General features: G+C 52.3%; 10 protein-coding genes across 10 annotated transcripts; 7 read left to right on the top strand and 3 right to left on the bottom strand.

Moving 5' to 3' along the window:
- Positions 1 to 928: 928 nt before the first annotated feature.
- Positions 929 to 2,979, top strand: ACET3X_007667 (uncharacterized protein; the record flags this gene model as incomplete). The annotated part of the gene is made up of 3 exons (XM_069453838.1): positions 929 to 2,030; positions 2,084 to 2,857; positions 2,912 to 2,979. The coding sequence occupies 3 exons, from the start codon at positions 929 to 931 to the stop codon at positions 2,977 to 2,979; spliced, it is 1,944 nt and encodes a 647-aa protein (XP_069304830.1).
- A 754-nt stretch (positions 2,980 to 3,733) lies between these two features.
- On the top strand, positions 3,734 to 5,951 carry ACET3X_007666 (uncharacterized protein). Its single transcript, XM_069453837.1, has one exon. It carries the CDS (start codon positions 4,060 to 4,062, stop codon positions 5,758 to 5,760), a length of 1,701 nt encoding a protein of 566 aa, XP_069304829.1. The 5' UTR covers positions 3,734 to 4,059; the 3' UTR covers positions 5,761 to 5,951.
- A 314-nt stretch (positions 5,952 to 6,265) lies between these two features.
- Positions 6,266 to 8,653, top strand: ACET3X_007665 (uncharacterized protein; the record flags this gene model as incomplete). Its single annotated transcript, XM_069453836.1, has 2 exons — positions 6,266 to 6,385; positions 6,593 to 8,653. The coding sequence occupies 2 exons, from the start codon at positions 6,266 to 6,268 to the stop codon at positions 8,651 to 8,653; spliced, it is 2,181 nt and encodes a 726-aa protein (XP_069304828.1).
- A 476-nt stretch (positions 8,654 to 9,129) lies between these two features.
- On the top strand, positions 9,130 to 12,051 carry ACET3X_007664 (uncharacterized protein). The gene is made up of 3 exons (XM_069453835.1): positions 9,130 to 9,251; positions 9,355 to 10,889; positions 10,939 to 12,051. The coding sequence occupies exons 1-3, from the start codon at positions 9,233 to 9,235 to the stop codon at positions 11,761 to 11,763; spliced, it is 2,379 nt and encodes a 792-aa protein (XP_069304827.1). The 5' UTR covers positions 9,130 to 9,232; the 3' UTR covers positions 11,764 to 12,051.
- Positions 12,052 to 12,370: 319 nt separating this feature from the next.
- ACET3X_007663 (uncharacterized protein) lies at positions 12,371 to 13,531 on the top strand (the record flags this gene model as incomplete). Its single annotated transcript, XM_069453834.1, has 1 exon — positions 12,371 to 13,531. One exon carries the CDS (start codon positions 12,371 to 12,373, stop codon positions 13,529 to 13,531), a length of 1,161 nt encoding a protein of 386 aa, XP_069304826.1.
- Positions 13,532 to 13,693: 162 nt separating this feature from the next.
- Positions 13,694 to 14,926, bottom strand: ACET3X_007662 (uncharacterized protein; the record flags this gene model as incomplete). The annotated part of the gene is made up of 1 exon (XM_069453833.1): positions 13,694 to 14,926. One exon carries the CDS (start codon positions 14,924 to 14,926, stop codon positions 13,694 to 13,696), a length of 1,233 nt encoding a protein of 410 aa, XP_069304825.1.
- Positions 14,927 to 15,505: 579 nt separating this feature from the next.
- Positions 15,506 to 16,578, bottom strand: ACET3X_007661 (uncharacterized protein; the record flags this gene model as incomplete). The annotated part of the gene is made up of 2 exons (XM_069453832.1): positions 15,506 to 16,378; positions 16,438 to 16,578. 2 exons carry the CDS (start codon positions 16,576 to 16,578, stop codon positions 15,506 to 15,508), a joined length of 1,014 nt encoding a protein of 337 aa, XP_069304824.1.
- Positions 16,579 to 16,809: 231 nt separating this feature from the next.
- ACET3X_007660 (uncharacterized protein) lies at positions 16,810 to 18,836 on the top strand (the record flags this gene model as incomplete). Its single annotated transcript, XM_069453831.1, has 5 exons — positions 16,810 to 16,844; positions 16,892 to 17,052; positions 17,099 to 17,189; positions 17,237 to 18,673; positions 18,722 to 18,836. 5 exons carry the CDS (start codon positions 16,810 to 16,812, stop codon positions 18,834 to 18,836), a joined length of 1,839 nt encoding a protein of 612 aa, XP_069304823.1.
- Positions 18,837 to 19,289: 453 nt separating this feature from the next.
- On the top strand, positions 19,290 to 20,414 carry ACET3X_007659 (uncharacterized protein; the record flags this gene model as incomplete). The annotated part of the gene is made up of 3 exons (XM_069453829.1): positions 19,290 to 19,314; positions 19,368 to 19,732; positions 19,788 to 20,414. The coding sequence occupies 3 exons, from the start codon at positions 19,290 to 19,292 to the stop codon at positions 20,412 to 20,414; spliced, it is 1,017 nt and encodes a 338-aa protein (XP_069304822.1).
- Positions 20,415 to 21,664: 1,250 nt separating this feature from the next.
- ACET3X_007658 (uncharacterized protein) lies at positions 21,665 to 22,775 on the bottom strand (the record flags this gene model as incomplete). Its single annotated transcript, XM_069453828.1, has 3 exons — positions 21,665 to 21,711; positions 21,785 to 22,255; positions 22,322 to 22,775. 3 exons carry the CDS (start codon positions 22,773 to 22,775, stop codon positions 21,665 to 21,667), a joined length of 972 nt encoding a protein of 323 aa, XP_069304821.1.
- Positions 22,776 to 22,923: the final 148 nt, after the last annotated feature.

Genomic DNA, 22,923 nt, shown 5'->3' with positions numbered 1-22,923 from the left:
CGGCGTCCACACATTTGACAATAGAAGCGGCAGGGTCTGACAGAACCTCTTCGTCGGCGAGTAGGAATATTCGGTGCATGTTGAAGTCTGCGTTCATTGGTTGGCTACTCTCGCTACTGCTACTGTTGTACAATTGGCGAAGTTGATCTATATCAAGGCCAGCTAGGGCAGAGTCTGAGCGTGCATCGAGACGGAAAAGCGACCACAATTCCTGAAATGTAGGATCTTCTTGGGTAGGATCTTCGTTGGTAGATCCAGCTACGCTTCTTGCTTCGTCGTGCGCACTAGTCTGGATGGTCTCAAGAAGTCGCTGCCATTGCTGGTCAGAGGAAGGTCCGTATCCGGTACGGTAAATGGTAAAGCCCCAGTGTCTGTAGCCGGCAAAATCATAGTCCGACGGGATAAGGAGCTCATCCAACCATTGTTGGGCGAGGGTATTCATGGTGGTGACGCAAAGGAAGCCGATCTGATGCCAAGTGCAATGCAGAGGCCCGAACTTGACGAATCCATGGATGTAGTAAGGATGCGGTTGCTTTGACGTGAACAGCTCAGTGGACTTGTAGTAGTTGCTTAGAACGCAGCTGTAGCTTATTTTGTGCACGGACACGGTAGTGCCGAACGCAGCTTGGCATACGCGCAGCTTCCCTAGGCGGCCTTTTGAGGTAACATCAGCGCCGTGAACAAGTAGCTCCAAAACAACACATTGCTAGTACTGTGCCGCTTTGCTGTACCATCATCGTCTGCACGCTATGGACAACCCACGCCTGTAGAGATACACTAGCATTCCATTCTTCCACTGTTGACCTTTTGCGACTCTATCGCTGCGGCGCTACGTTTCGGCCCTCTCGCAAGCTGACGCCGGCCCGCTCCACAACGTGTCAAAGTCACTTCCACGCGCCTTACGTGCATACAAAGACACACATACACGATGCGGCGACTCGATATATCCGCGTCCGCATCCGGCACTGTGCTGGCAGCCTTACTAGCCGTCGCACCCTTACCAGCGTCGGCCTTTTACTTTCCAGGCACCGCGCCAACTTCCTACAAGACCGGCGATGCTGTACCCTTATACGTCAATCGACTTACGCCCGCCGATTCGCAAAACGACCCAAAGCTACGCTCCGTCTTCTCCTTCGACTACTACCATCCGCCCTTTCACTTCTGCCGTGAAAAAGATGGCCCCAAGGAAATTCGAGAGAGTTTGGGAAGCATATTGTTCGGAGATCGTATACAGACGAGTCCGTTCGAGCTGAAGATGGGGGTAAATGAGACGTGTAAATTCCTCTGTGAGGCTCCGTATCCGGGCGCGGACGCGGCGTTTGTGAACGACAGGATATTCCAGGGCTACGATCTCAACTGGCTGATAGACGGACTGCCTGCGGCACAATCGCTCAGGGAGCCGGGCTCAGATCAAACCTTCTATCAACCAGGCTTCGCGCTGGGCCTTGTCGACGAGGATCAGCCCATGCTCAACAACCACTACGACATTGTCATCGACTACCACGAGGCTTCGCCGGGTAACTTCCGTGTAGTCGGCGTGCTGGTAGACCCATACTCGGTGGCGGAATCGAAGAGGGAGGGCGACAATGGGGCAACGTGCAACGGACAGACGCCGGTTGTTCTGAAAGAGGATGATGAGGATACAAACCTGGTCGTCTTTACGTATGGTGTCTACTGGCGACCCAGTCCGACTCCATTTGCGACGCGATGGGACAAATATCTACACGTCTACGACCCCAAAATTCACTGGTTTTCTCTCATCAACTCCGCCGTCATCGTTGTCTTCCTTGTTGGTATGGTCAGCACAATCCTCGTGCGTACACTCAAAAAGGACATTGCGCGTTACAACCGTCTCGATCAATTTGCGCTCGAGGATTTTGGTGAAAGCGGCGACGCCGACGATACTGCGGATGACTCTGGCTGGAAGCTGGTACATGGAGATGTATTCAGGCCACCAAAGAACCCGCTGTTGTTGTCGGTTTTGGTTGGCAATGGAGCCCAGCTCTTTGCCATGACAGCACTGACTATAGGTAAGTCGGTACAATTTCTTTGCGTGTCAAGTCTTTACTAACATGGATGGTAGTATTCGCGCTTCTCGGCTTCCTGTCTCCTAGCAACCGCGGCGCTCTCGGAACAGTCATCATCATCTTCTATACGCTCTTCGGCTTCTTCGGCGGCTACACAGCGGCGTGTACCTACAAGTTCTTCCACGGCGAGTCCTGGAAGTTGTGCTTTTTTTACACTCCGGTTGCTCTGCCTGCCATTGTCTTTGGCGTCTTCTTCCTCATGAACCTGTTCGTCTGGGGTCGTGGCGCATCCGGTGCTGTGCCATTTACTACCATGCTTGTGGTCGTCATCATCTGGTTTGTCATCTCAGTGCCGCTGAGTGTCGCCGGATCCTGGATTGGTTTCAAACAAGCAGCGATCGAGCCACCCGTCCGCACTAACCAGATCCCGCGACAGATCCCGCCGGTAGGAGGCTATCTACGACCTCTTCCCTCCATGGCATTGGCTGGTGTGCTGCCTTTCGGCGCTATCTTTGTCGAACTCTACTTCATCATGAACTCGATCTGGTTCTCGAAAGTTTACTACATGTTCGGTTTCCTGTTCATCTGCTTTGGGCTCATGATCATCACCTCAGCGGCGGTCACCGTGTTGATGATTTACTTTTTGCTTTGCGCAGAGGACTACCACTGGCAATGGAGGTCTTTCTTCACGGCTGGTGCAAGTGCAGTGTATGTGTTTGCTAGTTGCTTGCTGTATTGGATCAAGGATGTAAGCTGGACTAGCTGGACGAGTGGTGTTGTTTACCTAGGATACTCTGCACTGCTGAGTTCGCTGGTATTCATTCTTACCGGTAAGCTACAAAATGCGGCTCTCCTTTTGAAACCTGTGCTAACAGTTCGTCCAGGCACCATTGGTTTCTTCGCCAGCTGGCTCTTTACCCTCAAGATCTACAGATCGATCAAGGTGGACTGAGCTATGAACATTAGTGTAGAAGCTCGAACACACTTGCCCTTTCTTGGAAGCTGAAACCGTCAAGCAGTATTCCAATTCTTCGCCATCGGAGACATCCAGTTGGCATTATTTACTGCAAAATCACAGCCATATAACCGTTAGCACCGTGGGCTATTCAGCTATACGTCGTACTGTGGTTCAGACTCATTAATGTGTAGAGGTGCCGGGAAAGTGGATAGATACGCTTTCCAGGTGCCAAACATGCTAGGAACCCTGTCATGTCAAAGCTCTGAGAAATGTATATTGTCTGTGGGATTTTCATTATTTCTTCTCAATCAACTGTGATGTATCCCGCTTCCCAGATGTTCTGCAATGACGTCAACCCTTCGTACGAAGAAAGATAACAAAGATACCCATCATCACCATCTAGCCACTGGAAGCGTGTTGGGCGTTTGAAAAAGGACAATGGATCCGCTTATTCTCAAGCCCATCTGCAGCTTCCAGATGACTCGACTCTTTCCCTCGTTCATGTGCATCAGAAGAACGGTCGGGCATCTCTCGGATTTGAATTTTGTGCATTGACCAGTAACGCACATGCTGAGGCGATGCCCGATGTAGACTAGGCTGCGGACACTATTGAGCTCCTTCCCGTCGAACCAAACCATGCGCCCACGTTGAAACTCAAGGCCCGAGAGTTTTCCGGTGGTAATGTCATGAGTGGTGAGTCTTTTTTTTGCAGAAGTTTATCGTCGTACGAAATGGGCCACCAAGATTGCACGGGTATATATAGGACGGGTGTCTGTTGTCATGCTTGGGATGTGGTAGAGATCAGCATTTCGGATTGCATCACTCCGCGGTATTCGCATCCTCGCTGTAATACACCGCTGGTTTTTGACTCCTGCTTCCTTATCAGGCGACCAGGCTGTCGTGTACAAGCAGTCACTATTACGATAGTGGTCGATCTTCTACTTTTATTCGGTTGATTGGCTTACTCCTTATATATTGAGTTCTTTTGCCCAACCTATTCACTACAACCAAGTAGCTTGATCGTCTCTTTTTTCCATCACAACCTCAAGACCTCGAGGTCTATCCACGGCAAAAATGGCTACCGAAGGCATACAGTTCCCCATGTCACGGGACTTTGCCAGTCCCTCTAACGACCCGACACATGCTCGTCGATCCTCATCATCGTCAGATACCACAACCCTCCATGGCGAAAAGCCAGTACCTCTCCATCGCGCACCGACGGCCGAAGATATGGTTAATCTGCCTATCCGCACCCTTTCCAACGGCGCCAATCTCGACGAATACACACAAGAAACCATCTCGGGGCAGATGGTCCGCGAGGTTCGATCCAATGCCGGCAAGGTTGAGAAGTACGACCTGGTTACGTTTACCATTGACGACAAGGAGAACCCTAAGAACTGGAGCAAGGCATACAAGTGGTGGTGTACCATGTGTGTCGCGGTGACATGCTTTGTCGTTGCTTTCAACTCTGCAGTCATCACGGCAGATCTGGAGAGTGTCAGCGCGGAGTTTGGGGTTAGCGAAGAGGTGTCGCTGTTGACCATAACGCTTTTCGTGGTTGGATTCGGTGTCGGACCAATGGCCTTTGCTCCCGCGTCAGAGATCTGGGGAAGGAGACCAGTGTATGGTGTTACACTTGCTGTGGCTGTCATCTTTACGATTCCAGGAGCAGTCGCGCAGAATATTGCCACACTGCTGGTGACACGTTTTATCGCTGGTGTAGCGTTCTCGGCACCCATGACGCTCGTAGGAGGAACACTAGCCGATATGTGGAGGAACGAGGAAAGAGGTGTTCCCATGGCAGCCTTCAGCGCAGCACCGTTCATCGGCCCTGGTGTCGGACCTTTGGTTGGTGGCTACCTCGGTGAAGCTGGTGGCTGGCGCTGGCTTTACTGGATCCAACTCATCCTCTCTGGTGTCGTCTGGGTTCTCATCACATTTACTGTACCGGAGACGTATGCGCCCAAGATTCTGGCAAGGAGGGCGAAGAAGATGCGCAAAGAGACGGGCGACGACAAGTTCGTCACGGAACAGGATCTCGATATGCGGCCTTTTAGCCAACGCCTCCAGCTCTTCCTCTTGCGGCCATTCCAGCTGCTCTTCCGCGAGCTCATCGTCTTCCTGATTTCGGTGTACATGTCCGTTCTGTACGGTCTTCTATACATGTTTTTCGTCGCATACCCGATCGTCTACCAGAAAGGCAAGGGGTGGAGCGCGGGATCAACAGGTCTCATGTTCATCCCGCTCATCTGCGGTGTCCTGCTCTCGGCTGCCTGCGCGCCGCTCGTCAACAAGCACTACATGAAGTTATCGGAGAGGCACAACGGTCACCCACCCGCCGAAGCACGTCTGATCCCCATGATGTTCTCATGCTGGTTCATCCCCATTGGGGTCTTCATCTTCGCATGGACAAGCCAGAAAGAGACGCACTGGGCAGGTCCTGCATTCGGAGGCGGCTCTGTGGGCTTCGGTTTCATCTTCCTCTACAACTCGGCGAACAACTATCTCGTCGACTCGTATCAGCACCAGGCTGCGTCAGCGCTAGCGGCGAAGACGTTCTTGCGCAGCTTCTGGGGGGCGGGCGCTGTCTTGTTCACGAATCAGATGTACGACCGTTTGGGCGATCAGTGGGCCAGTTCACTCCTAGCCTTTATCGGTCTCGCTTGTTGCGCAATTCCTTTCGTCTTCTACGTTTACGGTGCAAGGATCCGGGCGCGTTCTCACTATGCCTACAGTGCAGAGACGCAGAACAAGGAGGAGAAGCAGGGAGCATAGGCAGCAGGACAGTCTTGCGAGGTTGTATTCGATTTCAGTTGTTGTGTTGCATTGCAGGCGTTTGAAGCTTGGGGATTTCCATCGGGTAATGATCGTCTGAGGGGCCTTGGATTGGCAGACTCTGTTAAGGCGCTGGTGGTAGGACATGTTTAGTTATTCGTAATCGTCAGTGAGATGCACATTAAACTCGATGGATACGTATGCGGTTCCGCTGTGACCAAGTGAAATGTTGTCGCATGACGCCGAGATTGCAAGCATGGACTCGTCGAAGGTTGTTGATGTCATAGTCGAGGGAAGAAAGTGGATGCTCGATGGACAGGCGAAATAATATCCGTCGTAGCGAAGGTCAAGCTTCTTAGGCGTGTGACTAGCTGGGGGGTTGCTGTGCGCAGAGTGGCAGAGTGGGGCTCCAGCGAGCGGAAAGGCCGACCCAAGTCGACACTCCACCCAGCGCGACTATCCGGCCCAGACAAGACCTCTGACGACTTTCCCCCGAGCTTCGACCATGGACGAGCTTAAGGACCAGCACAACTCCAACGCGGCAAACGGGTACATGCAGGACAGGCCGCCAAGAGCCGATGTCGACGAGATTCTGAGACGCAAGCGGAAAGCGCGCGAGTACAAGGTACGCTGCCCACAGCGATGCGCCTTAAGTGAAAGGCGTGCACACGACGAGGTGGTGAGGGTCGAGGAGCATTAGCATGGCATGCTCGACGACGCCGCCTCTCTGCATTGCCGAATTGGGCTACACGACCCGGCGCATCCTCGCCCATGGCCAGAGCTACTGACTGACTGCCCCACGGACATGCGCTGACTCTCTGCTACCACACAGGCCTGCTACCCGTGCCGACAGCGCAAGGTCAAGTGCGACCAGAACGTGCCGTGCAAGACATGCGTCGTCCGCGAGCATCCCGAGCTGTGTACCTACCACCCGCCGAGCGAGTCGCATCCGCCGGCGAAACGAATCAACCTCGGGCTCGGGCAGAACAACGGCCATGACTTCTCCAACGGCATCGTCCACATCCACGGCGGCACCGTCACGCTGCCCCGCGAGGACTGGGAGCGCATCTGCGGCAAGCTGCAGCAGGCCGAAAAGTCGCTCAGCGACTTGAAGAACGCCGTCGGCAGCGTCGCAGAGATACCGCCCCCAATCAACGGATTCTCCCCAGCCGACGGTTCTGGCAACACGCCCCTGGCAGCCGCAGCGCCCATGGACGGCGAGCAGAGCCACGTGCGGACCCAGGGAATACACACGCGCAACGACATCACCGGCCAGACAATACACATCGGACCCAGCTCAGTGCCCGCCCTCGTCATGGCACTCGGCAGAGGAGATACGCAGTGGGCGCCGGGCGTGCAGGATCTCCTGGGCAAGAAGAGCATGCTACCCATCTTTGGCCTGGACAACGAGAGCGCTACATATCCCTTTGTCGACCTCTGGGGGCTGCCGCACGGATCCATTGCGCGCGCCCAGGAGCTTGCGAATGCCTTGCCGAGTGATTCTGAATGCCTCAGTTTCTTCCGAAGCTATCGCGAAACCGCACACGCCGTATACCCCGCCGTGGCCGACATCGAGGCCATCGAATCCGATCTCTTGCTCTTCTTGATCAACCGCGCAAGCGCACAAGGCACCAACGGCATCACAGATCAGCAGATATATGGCAAAGACTTCCATTGGATAGGCATGGTCTTTGCCATACTGGCTTCAGGTTGTCAATGCTCAAGTCTGTCGCGAAGGGAGAGGGAGCTTACATCGCAGGTCTACGTCTGTTGCAGCTTCGAATGCTTGCGATTCACAAATTTTCTATCGCATGCAACTATCGAGAACATCCAAACGCTTCTGATCCTCGGCAACGTCATCTCAAATAACATGAATGCCGGAGTCGCTTGGAGTTTGATGGGTTTGACAGTGCGCCTTTCGCAGACACTAGGCCTACACCGACAGTGCCCCCCTTCGACCCCAGTGCAGCAGAAAGTTATTCGAAGCAAAACATGGTGGGCGCTTCTCTGGCAGGACTCGCTGCTGTCTGTCTCGTACGACAGAGCATCATCGACCACCACCATTGATCATACCGTACCCATGAGCCAGCACACAGCGCCGGGGACGAGGACATATGTCGAGAGCATGTACAGGCTGTGTAAAGTAGGACTGGATATAGTGCGTGAGCGCCAGAGGCCACAGAACTCGCATGACGCCCTGATACGCATCACCGAACACCGCAACGAACTCCAAGAAATCATGATAGATGCTGCAGACTACCTCAAAGACTCGAGGAGATGTCGATCTATGCGCGATCAGCTCGAACACTGGGCGCTGTACCTGCACATCTCATACGTCACATCTGAGCTCTGCCGGCCAGCCATCAGTCCAGCCACTGCCAACCTCGATCTTTCCAAGACTCTGCGCAAGACATGCATCGACAGCCTCACGAACACTGTCGAAGCATTCCTCGGTCTGCAAAACATGACGCCGTTCGCTACTCGTTCCTGGTCCGCTGTGCATCGTTCCCTGAGTTCTGCCCTGCTCCTCGGTATTCTGGGCGAACACAATCGCAATGAACGAGCGCGCAGTTTATTGCAGAACGTGATTCAAGTCCTCAGCGACGTCACAAAGGACGTCGACCCTGCTGAGCTCGCCACGCCCATTACACGCTCCGTCTCGGCTTTGGAGCGGCTACTAAGGATCACCACAACACACAACCGGAAGCCGAGTGAAGCGGGCTCACAGGCTTCCCCTACGATGCATGTTTTTACTGCACAGGACATCAACAATGCCCTTAATGGAGACGCCGAAAACATGTTCTCACAATCACCACTGCTCGGGCTGGACCTCGACTCGTCGCCGTATGCGCTCATGGAGAGCATCGTGTGGGGGGCGCAGAAATCGCCGTGAAGAGGTGAGGTGGCGGAAGAGAAGTTGAAAAGTGAAACAAAAGTCATGATACCCAGCAGCGACCTGTAGCGTTGCCAGCTACAAAAGCCGGAGATAATGATCAGATTCTCATCTTGAATGGCATCCAAGCAGTTTGGCTGCTCCGAAAAACCTGATAATGTACACGACGCTAGACGCGTCTCGACAACGTTGTGGCGCGGACGATATTAGTGAATGATGAGCGAGAGGCGCTTTTGGGGGTTATTTTTGTATCGCAAGGGATAGGTCGTCATGTTTTTCATAGTCTTGTTCCCGGTAGATTTGGAATGAATGAGAGTTGATATGCGCTGAGAAAGGTGCTCTGACATGTACACTGCCTGCGATGGAAGCAGTAAAGGCTTGTTGTCGTCAGCCCCAAGTTACCCCCATGACGTCGCTAAGCGAGGCTGCCTGCGTGTTTGCGCAGACCCTGGTGCCTATCATCACAACTTGTGCAAACAACCGTAGCCGTCACCTTAGATGGACTTTGGCGTGCGCCTTTCCTCTGAGCTTAAATGAAGGCCTAGCTCTTGCTTGTCCCGCCACTCCGCAGTCGTCGCCATGTTCATGCTCCGAAACCGTAAGTCCGGCTGCAGCTTTGTTGGCCCTGTTTCTCCTTGCCAGTTGCTGTCCCGCTGCCCCTCCCCCACCGTTGCTGAGACGACACTAATCTGTACTACCAGTCAGTAAATTTGTCTTTGGCGACAGCTCCAAGGAAACCATTGTTGAGATCGCCCAGGGCCAGCTTTACCTCGTCCGACCCCGCTCGGTCAAGGGATACAGCGAGCTTATTTTCCCTGACGCAACAGCCACCATCCGCCGCACCGGGCAGGAGTTCCAGTACCAGCTTGTTATCCAGCGCGCATACGCAGAAGGCGAGGAGGACTTGTTGGCAGAGGAGAACGAGGACGCAGCACTCGACGCGCTCGCCGGCGACAAGGACGAAAAGACTTTCCTGCTCGACGAAGACCTGCAGTTTCGCGACGACGTACGCTCGACGGGCGAGAAGATCTTTGCGTGGCGCGACCTCAGCGGTGACGTCGACGACCTCTGGGAGTTTGTGTGCGACCGCTCAGTCAAGCCCGAGACTGCTTCGCTCTTCGAGCGCGTTGCCCTGCAGTGCCAGTACGAGAGGAAGTTTAGGCGGAGCCACGAACACGCGACCGAAGACGATCTCGCCGCTCTAGCATACTACGAAGAGCCCGTCCCCGACGCGAGCCCCATCGAACCGCCGACCACCGAGGAGCTCTTCCCCAACACAACCAAAGAAAAGATGACCAAGAAGGTTGCAGGCAAGGGCACTGTCCCAGTACAGGAGGAGGCCACGGCCGCGCCACCGTCTGCCACTCAGCCTCAGGCTCTGGAGACCTTGGTTGAAGGAGTGGCGGAGCTCCACCTCTTTGACTTCCCATCCGGCACCTTTATGAAGCAAGACCCCAAAGTCAGCGTTACTGTTACCGAAATCGGGGACTGGAACTACTGGCTACACATTGCCGGCGAAGAGCGCGAGTGGCTGGGACAACCCATTGTCGAAGACATCAATCCCGTCTTCAACTACGAATACAAATCTTTCATCTTCAACCACTACCTAGATGATGGCTCGGCGTACTCATGGCTGCTAAAGTTCAAGGATCAGGATGACCTCGAGAACATTCAGCAAGGTGTGATGCAAGCTCTGTGGGAGCACCTGAACAAGATCAAATGGGGCAAGGCAAAGGATACGGATCGAGAATACGTTTTGGAGGCCTTCCAGGACTTGACCATGGAGGATGCGCCAGACGAGGAGCTGGAAGAAGAGGACGAGGAAGAGGAGGACGAGTACGAGAGCACCAACGAGCAGCGAAGCGAGCACTACGATTCTGACGAGTCAGAAGACGACGTCGAGACTGGCCCCACGGACGGAGACCAGAACTCGCAGCTAGCAGTTGGCTACAAGCACGATAGGTCGTTTGTCGTGCGTGGCAACAAGATTGGTGTCTTCAAGCACACTCCTGAGAACCAGCTGCAGTTCTCCACAACCATCTCGAATATCAAGACACCCGGCGGCAAGGCCTTCAACCCGAACAAGGTCATGCTGCATCAGCAGGATCGTGATATGATTCTCCAGAACCTAGATAACCCGAACAATCTCTACCGGATGGACCTCGAGACTGGTACCGTTGTAGATGAGTGGAAGGTGCATGACGACATCCCTGTCAAGGTCTTTGCACCAGAGAGCGTACGCATAGTCCATCCTGTACAGCCGATCACAAGCTGACTTGTAGCAGAAATTTGCCCAAATGAGCGGCGAGCAAACCTTCCTTGGTCTCTCCGATAATGCGCTCTACCGTGTAGATCCCCGTTTGGCCGGCAACAAGCTCGTTGATGATCAGCTCAAACAGTATGCCACAAAAAACGCATTCTCCGCCGCCGCGACCACCGAGAAGGGCCACATTGCTGTTGCATCTGAGAAGGGAGACATTCGTCTATTTGACAGACTCGGTATCAACGCCAAGACTCTGATCCCCGCGCTCGGTGACCCCATCATCGGCATGGATGTCTCAGCAGACGGTCGCTGGGTTCTTGCCACTACCCGAACCTACCTTCTGCTTATCGACGCCCTCCAGAAGGGCGGCAAGAACGACGGCAAACTCGGTTTCGAGAAGTCCTTTGCCAAAGACGAAAAGCCCCAGCCGCGCCGTCTCGCCCTTACACCTGCCCATGTTGCCCAATTTCAGCACGAGACCAAAGCACCCATCTCCTTCACCACTGCGCGCTTCAACACTGGTCTCGACGACAAAGAAACCACCATCATCTCTGCAACCGGACCATTCATCGTTACTTGGAGTCTTAAGAAGGTTCTGGCCAATCGTAAAGACCCGTACAACATCAAGCGCTATGCCGAGGAAGTCAAAGCCGACAACTTCAAATTCGGCTCAGACAAGAATCTCATCGTTGCGCTGCCGAACGAGGTAGATATGGTGGCTAAGAGGGCCTTGCAGCGACCGACGCGCGAGAGTATTGCGATGCCGAGTCGTGTTGGCGCTGCAAGGAGGAGTGGAGTACGAGGAAGCTATCTTGGTCGGAACGACATTGTCAACAGCCCGTACTAGGCTGACATGCTGTCGCACGCGGGCCTTTTCCTAAACGTATGGGTATGGTCTGGTGTTGGTCATGACCATCATCATGGTAGGCGGCGTCGGCGTTGGGCGGTTTTCTTCTCCAAGCTACGGGTTGTGTGCCGTAACGACGAAATGCGAGTAGCTAGCAACCATGTGATTCCCCTTTTAGATCGATAGTGAACATGGCCGTCTTCAATGAAGTTTTCAAATAGTAGTATAGAGTCTAAATTGGCGGGTTCTCACCATGATCGCTTGTCGCGAGAGAATGGAATAGTCTTCTGCCGTCGATGGTTAGTTGTTGGACGCGAAGACCGCCACGAGAAGTCAAGCTGTTCCCGAAGGCATGCCACGCGAGCGCCCCACTCGGCATCTTGAACATGACGTCATGCCGCATCGTCTGAGGCACACGTTCCTCGTGAAACTTGGTCGCATGTGGCCGGGAGCAGGCCAGGGTCAGGCCTTGTGGTGGAGAAACAGGAAATTAAAAGCCGTTGAAACCCCAGCCTCGCGCATTGCGAATCCAATCTACTTATTTTGCCGACTATATTGAGACGGTTGTAACGTCTCGCTAGCTACACGTTCTCCACGTTGCCCCAACATGTCGATAACATCATTCGACAACAAACCCGGCACAGGCGGTTTCCTCAAATTCAACTCTGGCCCACCGCGCATATACCTAACGTGCGCCCTGCCAGCACCAGAGAAGGCGCTTTTGTCATGGCGCGAAGAAGGCTACGATGCGCAATATCTGCCCTACGATCCTAATGCACAAACCCAAGCAACCTACATCCGAACCCTCAAGCAACTATCCGAAACGCTAAATTTGGGCGAACACTACGCGATAATAGCCTACGGCGACGCAGCCAGTATCGTCTTGAAAACAGCCCAGAAACCATTGGCAAAATGCTGTGCGATCATAGCGTTTTATCCAAGCGCATTGCCCAGCCCAAAGACAATGTACCCAAACTCGCATCAATTACAGGTCCATGTCGCAGGCTTAAGCCAGGCTAGCCCGAGACCTGATATGTGCGAATGGAAACTGTATCGATACGAGAAAAGCGCCACAGGTTTCGCGGACCCATCGTCACGGGCGTATTCGGAAGTAGAAGCCAACCTGGCGTGGACAAGAGCGCTAGCATGTGTGCGAAAAGGGTTTGGCAAAAATGTGGATCTTGAACCGATTGCGCTGAGCCATTGGAACGCGAGGTTCGAGGACGATGACCCGGATCGCGCGAGCATGGGTGTCGTAAAGAATATGACGCAGGACAGCCCACACGTGACAATATTGCCGACGATGGAGGGAGGTGTGGGAAGAAAGAAGCTCGCAGAGTTCTACGGAGAGTTCTTTGTGCCTAGTTTGGTAGAAGACTTTTCCATACGGTTGGTCTCTAGGACCATGGGTGTTAATCGAATAGTGGACGAGATGGTTGTGTCGTTTACACATTCGGACGAGGTCGACTGGGTATTACCAGGTGTACCGCCAACGAACAAGCGAGTAGAGATACCCATGGTCAGCATTGTGGCTGTAAGAGGAGACAAGTTGGTCTCGGAGCACATGTACTGGGATCAAGCTTCTGTCCTTATGCAGGTTGGCTTGCTAGATCCTAAGATGGTACCGAAGAAGCAGAAAAACGACGGGTTGAAAGCGCTGCCTGTTGTGGGGGCAGAGGCAGCAAAGCAACTTGTTGAACCGCAGCAGATTCGATATAACAAGCTGCTGCAGATGCATGGTCTGATGGACGGTTTGAATGGCAACTAGCAATCGTCATATCTTGTTTCAGCTGGGCGCGCCGGAGTACGACTCAGTATAATCGCTGAACGGAGCTGGTCTGCCTTGTGGTAGTCGTACTATCAAAACTCCAATCTTACTCTTTACCGATGCTCCTTTACACGATGCAAAGTACTGGGTTTTCCTGATCTATTAACCGATAAAGGTGCATGTTGGAAGCTTATACTCGTTGAGTACCCAGTATTTCCTCCTCACGCCTTCCCATTCACCCTTCTCGTCCAGATCAGGCACGGCGACTGTTTCCCACTCTGTGTCGAAGCCGGCCTCGAAGAGATCAAATTCAACAATCTTGTTGTAAACATCGTAGACAATTTGACGATCGGCTCCCATGCCGTTGAAGAATCCAAACTTGCCTCCTTCGCCGTCGGAACCACCGGCAGGGTCAAGGAGGCCAATGACATGCTCCGTGAAGAACTCGCGCAGTGCTTTGTACTCCTCGGCGAAGGTATCGAAGTAGATAGCGTCGAACAACTCGCCTTTTTCGACCAGACCTGGTACAATGTCCTGCCAGCGACCCTCATGAATGAAAACTCCTGGCTTCTCATGCCACCCCTGCTCTTTCATGCGCTTGATAACGTCTGGGTGCGCCTCAATAATGTGATGGGTCTTTGGCTTTTTGTCTTGGAGGATACCATCTATGATACCCATACCGTGACCTACGTTCAATACACGAAGCCCTTCTGTTGGTACCAGCAATTCCGCGGATCTGCGCATGAGAGTTGTCTCCCACTCCATCATGACTCCGTTCGAAGAGTCATCGAGTAATCGGTCGCGGTCGAAAGTAAGTTTCGAAGAAAGATAGTTAGGGTTCTCGGTAGATTCATCGCCCTGCGCTTCTTCCTGACTTGTTTCCACTACCTCGACGTCGTCAGCCACCTCGTTGACCTCATCTTCCTCGTCGTCATCTTCATCTGAATCCTCGTCTCCAAGAAGTTGGTATTGCTCCATGCGACTCAGCAGCATTTCTGCACGCACACCTGCATCAACGCAGAGCTCATACAACTCCTTCAGTCCCAGTCTGTGCGCTATGCATCCCGGTGTCTCGCCATTTGAATCTAGATCGTTCCAAATTGCACCGTTCTCAAAAAGAAACTTGATGGTCTTCACAGCGCTGCTCATTTCCTCCTTTGCCTCCTCAGGCAGATCTCCGTTCGCGCTTCCATTGATATGCTTCGCGTCATCTTCATCGGGCTCGCAAGCGGCGATCGCAGCGTGTAGAGGTGTGAAGCCGGTCTCGGAATCTTGAACGTTTGCGGAAGAGTTGCGGAGAAGATTGCGAAGAGAGGCGATATCATGGTTTGCAGCGGCGAGCAAGATGCTCTGTGTCTGTAGATCGGTCTGAGTATCGAATTCTGGGTCGTCCATGGTTACTTTGTTGGTCGTTGAAGTTGCTCTCAGGTTATGATTCGGAGGGGCAGTCGAGGGGCCAGGAAATTTATTGGAAAACGAGTCATGCAGGGTCCAGCATGTGGGCGCTTCAGTGTCAGTGGACCATTTTCCTGTGTTGCATTTTCCGAAGGATATCTCGGAACTACCTAGGTATATTACAGAATGTTACCACATGCATCCAAGTTACACACAGACTGCAAGTTTGTGATCTCGCAAGAGAGGTGATTGACACTCTGAGCACTGAGTATCAGCTACTGACGATTCGCTGCTTGTAGACAATCCGGGGGAGGCTCGCCCGTTTATCACGCCTCGGCGAATGTACCAAAACAGGTGTGATTGAACAAAAATCTTAGGACAGAAGATATGTGAAAAGGAACAGACGCACAAGCTTCCGAAGTCCATCGAAGTTGTTAACAGGATAAGATTCGAATGTGGCTTCCGCCATTCCCACCCACTGTAACGCCATGGTATATTCACCAACACAATCAAGTGACGACAAGCCTCCGAAAACACTAGATGAGTGCCGAAGCACCCTCACGCACCACAAAAACAGCTCTAGTGAGACTGTATCCAACCCAGCATCTGACCAAAAGCTTGTGCTTGTAATTGCTTGATCTTGGAGTCTTCATAATCTCCATAGACGGCAAAACCATGAGGCACGTCGGAGAAGACTTGTATCTCATGTTCGATTTTATTGTTTTCCATTGCTCTTCGTCCAGGTGTCAATGCCTCGTCCTCGGAGAACATGGGATCATCCTTGACAGCGGCAATGTAGACGGGAGACTTGACAGCTTCAAGGTCCTCTTTGTATGTCATGGTCGGGTGCGCAACAGCACCAGCCCTGAGAACAGGCTCTTTCTTGACCGTGCCTTGCTCTACATCTTTCTGTGCTTGTTGGCCCCAGGCGACGGTATCGGGCAGTTCTGAGGCCAGCATGAGGATGTACTTGGCGCCAAAACAGTAGCCAACGCCATACATGCCTCCGCCGTTGGCAACAGCGTCGGCATACTCTTCCCTCGCGCTCTCAACAACTTTGTGAAGTAGCGGAAGTACTTTCTCTGGGGTATGACGAGCAAGCCACATGTCGATCATGAATGACTTGATACCCTCGGCGGTCCTCAGCTTGACTGCCTCTAGCCACGACGCTTCCTTTGGGATTTCCGTCATATCGACAGTGTTCGGCGCTGGATCGTTGTCGAATTGGTCAGGCATAACGACAAGGTAGCCTTCCGAGGCGTATTTGTCAGCCTGCAGCTGGTTATTGGTAGACTTGACACCTGTGCCGCCGGTGAGCATAAGCAGGAGCTTCGAGGGTGAATGCGGGTAGTCGGCCGGTTTCGCAATGTAACATTCGACGCCGCCTAGTTTCGTAAGGTCACCGGTGGGCTTCTCGCCAGAAGGGGTAGGGCGATCTGTTGTGCAGTGTTCCTAGCCAATCAGCATATGACTGTGTGCAACTTTGCATGCGAACAGAAGAGCTGACTTACACCCATGCTTGGTCCTTCTTGTGCCCTGGTATCTCCAGGGAACACGCTCTCCTCTGCTGGCTTTGGCGGTTGGGGTTGCTCTTGGGGCGTCTCCTGCGCATCGCCCTCGGGCGCACGCGTGGCAATGTCACTGTCCGCCATGATGCTTGCAAGTTGTGTGGTTGTGATTGTCGACTCGCTTGGAAGCTGTTGTGACGGAGCCGCAGCGGTCAAGGGTCCAAGCCTATTACGTAGGTGCATCCGGATAGAGCGGGGCTGAAGAGTCACGTGGCGAGACGCGTCGACGCGCTTTCTGAACTTCGCTGAACCGCCACCCACACACGCCATCTCTACATCACCCACACACGCACATACACATACACCGCAGTCACAATGGCAGAGGGAGTAATCACGCAAGGCGCTATTCAGTAAGCAACGACACATCCCCCACATGTCCCTTACCAACATCATCTAGGAGCATCTTCCAGCCCAGCGGCTGCTCCGTAGAGTGTCCGGTCCTGCAATGCGTGCAAATCAAGACCATGGAGCCCAAGGCGGGCGAGGCCAACCCAGTGCAGCGCTTTCGCGTCGTTTTGAGCGACATTCGCAACTTCATCCAGACTATGATCGCAACCAGTATGTCAAGCGTAGGCAGAGCAAGAACACGGCTAACGACGTACAGCTGCCAACGAGATTGTCACATCTGGTCAGCTTAAAAAAGGGTCGATAGTACGTCTGCTCAAGTACAACCCCCAGCGCGTCAAGGACAAAAAGTATGTGCTACAGCCCGTTACGCGAGAACTCTTCTGACTATCGCTAGCATCCTGATCATCATGGAACTTGAGGTCTTATCGCATTACGGCGAACTTGACAAGATTGGCCAGCCCGAAGCTCTTGAAACCAAGCCGCCTGCCGAAGCACAGCCCGCGGCCATTTCAGGCAACAATTTCTACGGATCGAAGCAGGCACCCGCCGCGCAGCCCCAGCAGTCGCTCCCTACTCACCATGGCAACCCTGGTACTTCGTCACACCCTAACCTCTACCCCATCGAATCTCTATCGCCATACGCACACAAGTGGACCATCCGCGCGCGATGCACCGCCAAGAGCGACATGAAGGAATGGCACAACCAGAAGGGGGCTGGCAAACTGTTCAGCGTAAACCTCCTGGACGACACCGGCGAGATCCGAGCGACGGCTTTTACCGAAGTTGCAGACAAGCTGTATCCCATCTTCGAAGTGGGCACCGTATACTACATTTCAGCACCCTGCCGAGTTACGCTTGCGAAGAAGCAATTTTCCAATTTGCCCAATGACTACGAACTGCAATTCGAACGCGATACTGAAGTCGAGAAGGCAGAAGACCAGGAAAACAAACCACAGATACGATTCAACTTCACCAAGATTGCTGACGTGGCCAACGTTGAAAAGGACGCCACCATCGACACTGTTGGTGTCTTGAAGGAGGTTGCCGAGATTACTACCATAACATCCAAGAATACCAACAAGGACTACAGCAAGCGAGAGCTGACGCTGGCCGATGATAGTCAGACATCGATCAGGCTCACCATCTGGGGCAAAACTGCTGAAACCTTCGAAGCGCCGTTGGAGTCGATTGTTGCATTCAAGGGTGCAAAGGTGTCCGACTTTGGCGGGCGAAGTCTAAGTCTGCTGAGCTCCGGTACCATGATGATTGATCCAGACATTGATGAGGCGCATAAGCTTCGAGGATGGTACAACGCTGCCGGGCAGAATGCTACATTCTCTACACATCAGAACATGGCGCCGGCTGCGGGCGGATCCAAGAACGAAGCAAAGGCGATCGCAGCGATTCTGGAGGAAGAGGCATACCTACAAGACACACCCACATACATGAGTCTCCGGGCATCTGTCTTGTATGTCAAGAACACTACCGTCGCCTATCCTGCGTGCTCGACGCAAGGCTGTAACAAGAAAGTCATTGAAGAGAACCCCGGTTCCTGGTGGTGTGAGAAATGCCAGCAGGCTTTTCCTGAGCCTCAATACCGCTATGTGTTGAGTGTCAATGTTGGTGATCACACCGGCACATTGTGGCTCAGCTGTTTCGACGAAGCTGGCCAAGACATCGTTGGCATGTCCGCAAACGAAGCCATGAAGATCAAGATGGACGATGACGAGAATGGTACAACAAACTTTATGAATGCCATGCAAGAGGCTACGTGTAAGACGTTCAATTTCCGGGTGCGGGCTAAAATGGAGACGTACCAAGACCAGCCAAAGTAAGTGCAGTGTACAACGATGGCGTAATACCCACTAACATGTTATAGGCCGCGATACCAGGTCTTGAACTTGTACAAGCTAAACTATGCCCAGGAGGCCAACAAGCTCGCTCAGCTCATCAAACAATATGATATGAACGAAGACAGCTTGTTTGTCAATTAAACAGCACAGGACACGGCAGTTCAATTGGCCAACATTTTGATGCGATAATCATTAGAAATGCATCATGCGGTCAGCATATTTCATTGAATGGGAAGATGACATTTGTCTTTCATATTTTGTGCTGACACTCGTACGAATGACAGTCGTATCGTACGAGATACCTGTATGTGTGTCTTATTGCCGTGGCCTATGTTGTCCGACCCCACCCCACCATAGCTCCAGCTCCATGACTCGCGAGGCTGCCCCTCTACAAACGTCATTACCAATCATTTGCGTAACTGCTGGAACGGCCTCGGAATAGACTATCCATACCATTTCCATAGGAACCTCTGACCTTTCTGACATTTTGACACTCCTTCTGATCATACTTGACGGATCATAACTGCGCACTACCCACATAACAGTACCTTGAAAACGCATATCCTAACCACTTAGTTCCATCACACCATCAAGATGAGCGACACAATGCGCGCAGTAGGTATGTGAAGCATACACATGTTTCCACGGATTAAAGTAGCTAAGCGCACGAAGACATCAAAGATGGCAAAGGCCCAATCGAAAACCTCCATATTGCTGATATCCCCAAGCCAAAACTCGGAAAGTCGCAAGCGCTTGTCAAAATCAAAGCCTTTGGTCTGAATCGCATGGACTTGTTACAGCGCGAAGGACAGTACCCGGTACCTCCTGGTGCTTCCAAGATTCTTGGTGTGGAATTCTCAGGCACAATTGCGGAACTGAGCGCAGAGGGTGGAGGCAAGGAGGGCTTCGAGGAGGGAGATGAGGTTTTCGGTCTGGCATATGGAGGAGCTTATGCCGAGTACATTGCAGTGTCAACACATATGCTAGTCAGGAAGCCAAAGGAACTGACTTGGGAGCAATGCGCTGGTATTCCTGAAGTACGTCATTGTTAAGCTCCTTGTGGACTCGCATCTGCTGACAGAGACTTTGTAGACCTGGATTACAGCCACCCAAGCCATGTACCTCGTCGGTCAGTTTGCCGCGGGCAAGACCATCCTCTGGCACGCAGCCGCTTCTTCAGTCTCGATAGCCGGCATCCAATTGTCCCTCGCTGATAAAGCATCCGCCGTCTATGCAACCGCACGTCAAGATGCCAAATGCGACTTCGCCGTTAAAGAACTCGGCGCAACTGCCGCCTTTAACACAACATCTCAGAACTGGGTCGAAGAGGTAATGAAGGCTACCGACAACAAGGGCGTAGACATCATCGTTGATTTCATTGGCGCCTCATACTTCCAAAACAACCTTGATGCTATTGCTAAAGACGGCATCATCGTCAACCTAGGCTTCATGGGTGGAACCAAGGTGCCAGAAGGTACGGATATCAGCGCATTCATCAGGAAGAGGTGCACCTTTGTCGGAAGTAGTCTGCGATCAAGAGACGAAGAGTACCAAGGCAAACTCAGGGATCAGCTTGTGGAACATGCATTGCCCAGGATGAAGGACGGACGGTTCAAGCTCTTTGTCGAAAAGGTCTTGCCGTGGGAGCAGGTGCAGGATGCGCACAGGTTGTTGGAGGAGAACAAGACGAAAGGCAAGGTCATTTGCACAATCGACTAAGCGAGAGTCGCAAGTCGAGGGGCAATACGGGAATATCATCTGCAGTGGTGGAGATACGAAGCCAGTATATGTCTCACATACATTTCAAACAGTCACAACTTACCGCAGGAATATATGAAGTAATTTCGCTGTCTTTATCGTCAGCATGTAAAGAGTTCAGAGAACCTTGAGATCAGCCATCAACGTATGCCTAATACCAGTGACCTATGGTTTCGTAAGGCAATAACTGCTCTAGACCTCTCTGCATCAAAACGTTGGTGTCAGGCTAGAACTGCAGAATTTGTGCATAAAGGTCCAACACCCTAACACAAAAAAAGTCAACCATCACAACCAACTAGCAACCTCTACTCAGAGTAGTTCACCAGAGCAAAAAGACGACGTTGGCCAGATTCGAACTGACGCTCCCGAAGGAACAAGATTTCTAGTCTTGCGCGATAACCACTCCGCCACAACGCCTAAAGCGACACCTGTGTGATTCGAACACACGCTCCCGAAGGAACTGGCTAACTTCCCTCGATCAAGAGGACTAGCAGGCCAGCGCGTTAACCACTCTACGATGGATGTTAGCGAGAGGTTGGCAACTGAGGAGGAAGGTAGACTTGCCCGCCAAAGTGCCGAGACTTATAACTGTTTGATGGAGAAATTTGAACATGATCAATTTATATTGACAAATGCAACACAATGGAGCATGAGTATCGTACCTTGGTGGAACATAGCTAGGCATGTCGAATCATGGCGTTACGAGATGTGGACCCTGTTCGTGGGTCTGCCAGTCCCAGTTCGTTTAGGTAACGGGGCGGTAAATGCGGGGACGTTGAGCTGAACTTGAATTTCGTAACATTGCTTAGGTTTACAACCTCCATACCATCAATTCTGCCGTTTCTTTCATACGTCACCCAAGGTGTATAACTTAGGTGCAACCGCTTTGATTCCTTTGCTGCTTCATTATATTGCGGTTAACAAGCTGCCAATGCACATGAGCTTACTGACGCGTTATGCTAGAGCAAACCCATCCTTGGATGTACATTAGTTGGCTTATTCACAGACAAAGTCAATCTCCAAAAGCACCGAGTTTTGAAGCTGGCTAGAAAATACGTTCTTGTGGAGTGGTGAGTACGCGCACTAAGAGTTGATAAAAGGAGTGTATTGACGCGAAATGCAAAGGAAATATATCTATGTGTGGGCGCACGAAACCTAATACCCGTCTAGCTGCAGCTTACCGCCTCGCTGCATTACCCATTACTAGTTGCTTAGTTGTCAGGGTCGGAGTCGGAGTCGTCGCTATAGTTTGGAGGGTCTAAACACTAACGTCAGTATGAATGCTACAAGCCTTCCAAGATCTCATGCATGCAAGGGAAGGGGACCCTTACCCTGGGTGAAGAATGTCTGCCAACTATCACCACTTCTGTCCGTCGCGCAAATACGGCTGATCCATGCATCCAGAGCCATCCAAGCATAATTGTCAGCATTTCGTACCGCGGCTTCTGGATCGTCGTCTTGATCAACATCGATCAAGCCGTGTGTTCGCTCAGTCCCGTACGCATTTCCGCTATCTTGGTTTTGTCTGTCCTGGATAACATCTTGTAGGGAACTTCCTTCGCCAACGGCCTCGTAGTGTGTCATCTCATGGAGTATGATACGCGAGAAACTGTCCATCTTCTCGCTGGGGTATGCATCCAGGCTACCACAGTCGATATCCGCAGCGCTATAGAGACGTCCTGTCCAAGAGATGTCGCAGAAGTGGATTTTCTCGAGCTGATCAACTGCCGTATCTTTCAAAGTGTAGGCCAACGTGCCTTCTGCGCCACATTGAGGTGCATTTGGAATGTCAACACCAAAGTCTATCGGTTTTGTCAGCACCTATAACTAATTCTAGAGAGACGTCTGCGGTAAGGAATGAGACGTACCTTTATTGTCCACAACAAATGTTCCTACTATCTCGCCAAGTTTCACATTGTTCTCACCGTTACCGGAGATCATGTCCAATACACTCTTGACGTGTTCCTGATATTTATACTCATCAGGGTCATCGGGGTCGTCAGAATCCTCGTTCGGCCCAAAGTAGCGCAAGTATGGCTTGAGAGCTCGTTCGGCTGACCCTGACCCATAGCTGGTGAGGGCAAGCATTTCACCGATGCAGAGAATGTGGTGCATCTGTTCCAAATGGGCTTTATCGGTTGGATCGTCGGGATTGAAGTTGAGGTACTGCCACTCGTTCGTGCAAGGATCACCAAGTGGGTAGGCGGAAGGTTTGGGTGGATCATCGCGAGCGGCGAGTCGAGTTGGAGTACTCAATATGGGGTTTGCGTGGACTATTGTCACAGCAATGAGTGCGAGAGAGACCACTTTCACCAAAGTCATGGTGATTGATGTAGTCGGAAACTGCTGAGATAGGATTTGTGTAGTGTGTCTTAAGTATTCAATGCGGCTGCGCAAGTAGGTATGTTCTGATACGATACTGGGACCTTGGAGGTACATATATACTTGACGACTGGAGTCGCTCACTGCT

This window comes from Alternaria dauci, chromosome 7, assembly GCF_042100115.1.
Source record: "Alternaria dauci strain A2016 chromosome 7, whole genome shotgun sequence".
Lineage (NCBI taxonomy): Eukaryota > Fungi > Ascomycota > Dothideomycetes > Pleosporales > Pleosporaceae > Alternaria > Alternaria dauci.
The sequence above is the reverse complement of the archived record's forward strand: the minus strand, read 5'-3'. Positions and strand labels throughout refer to the sequence as shown.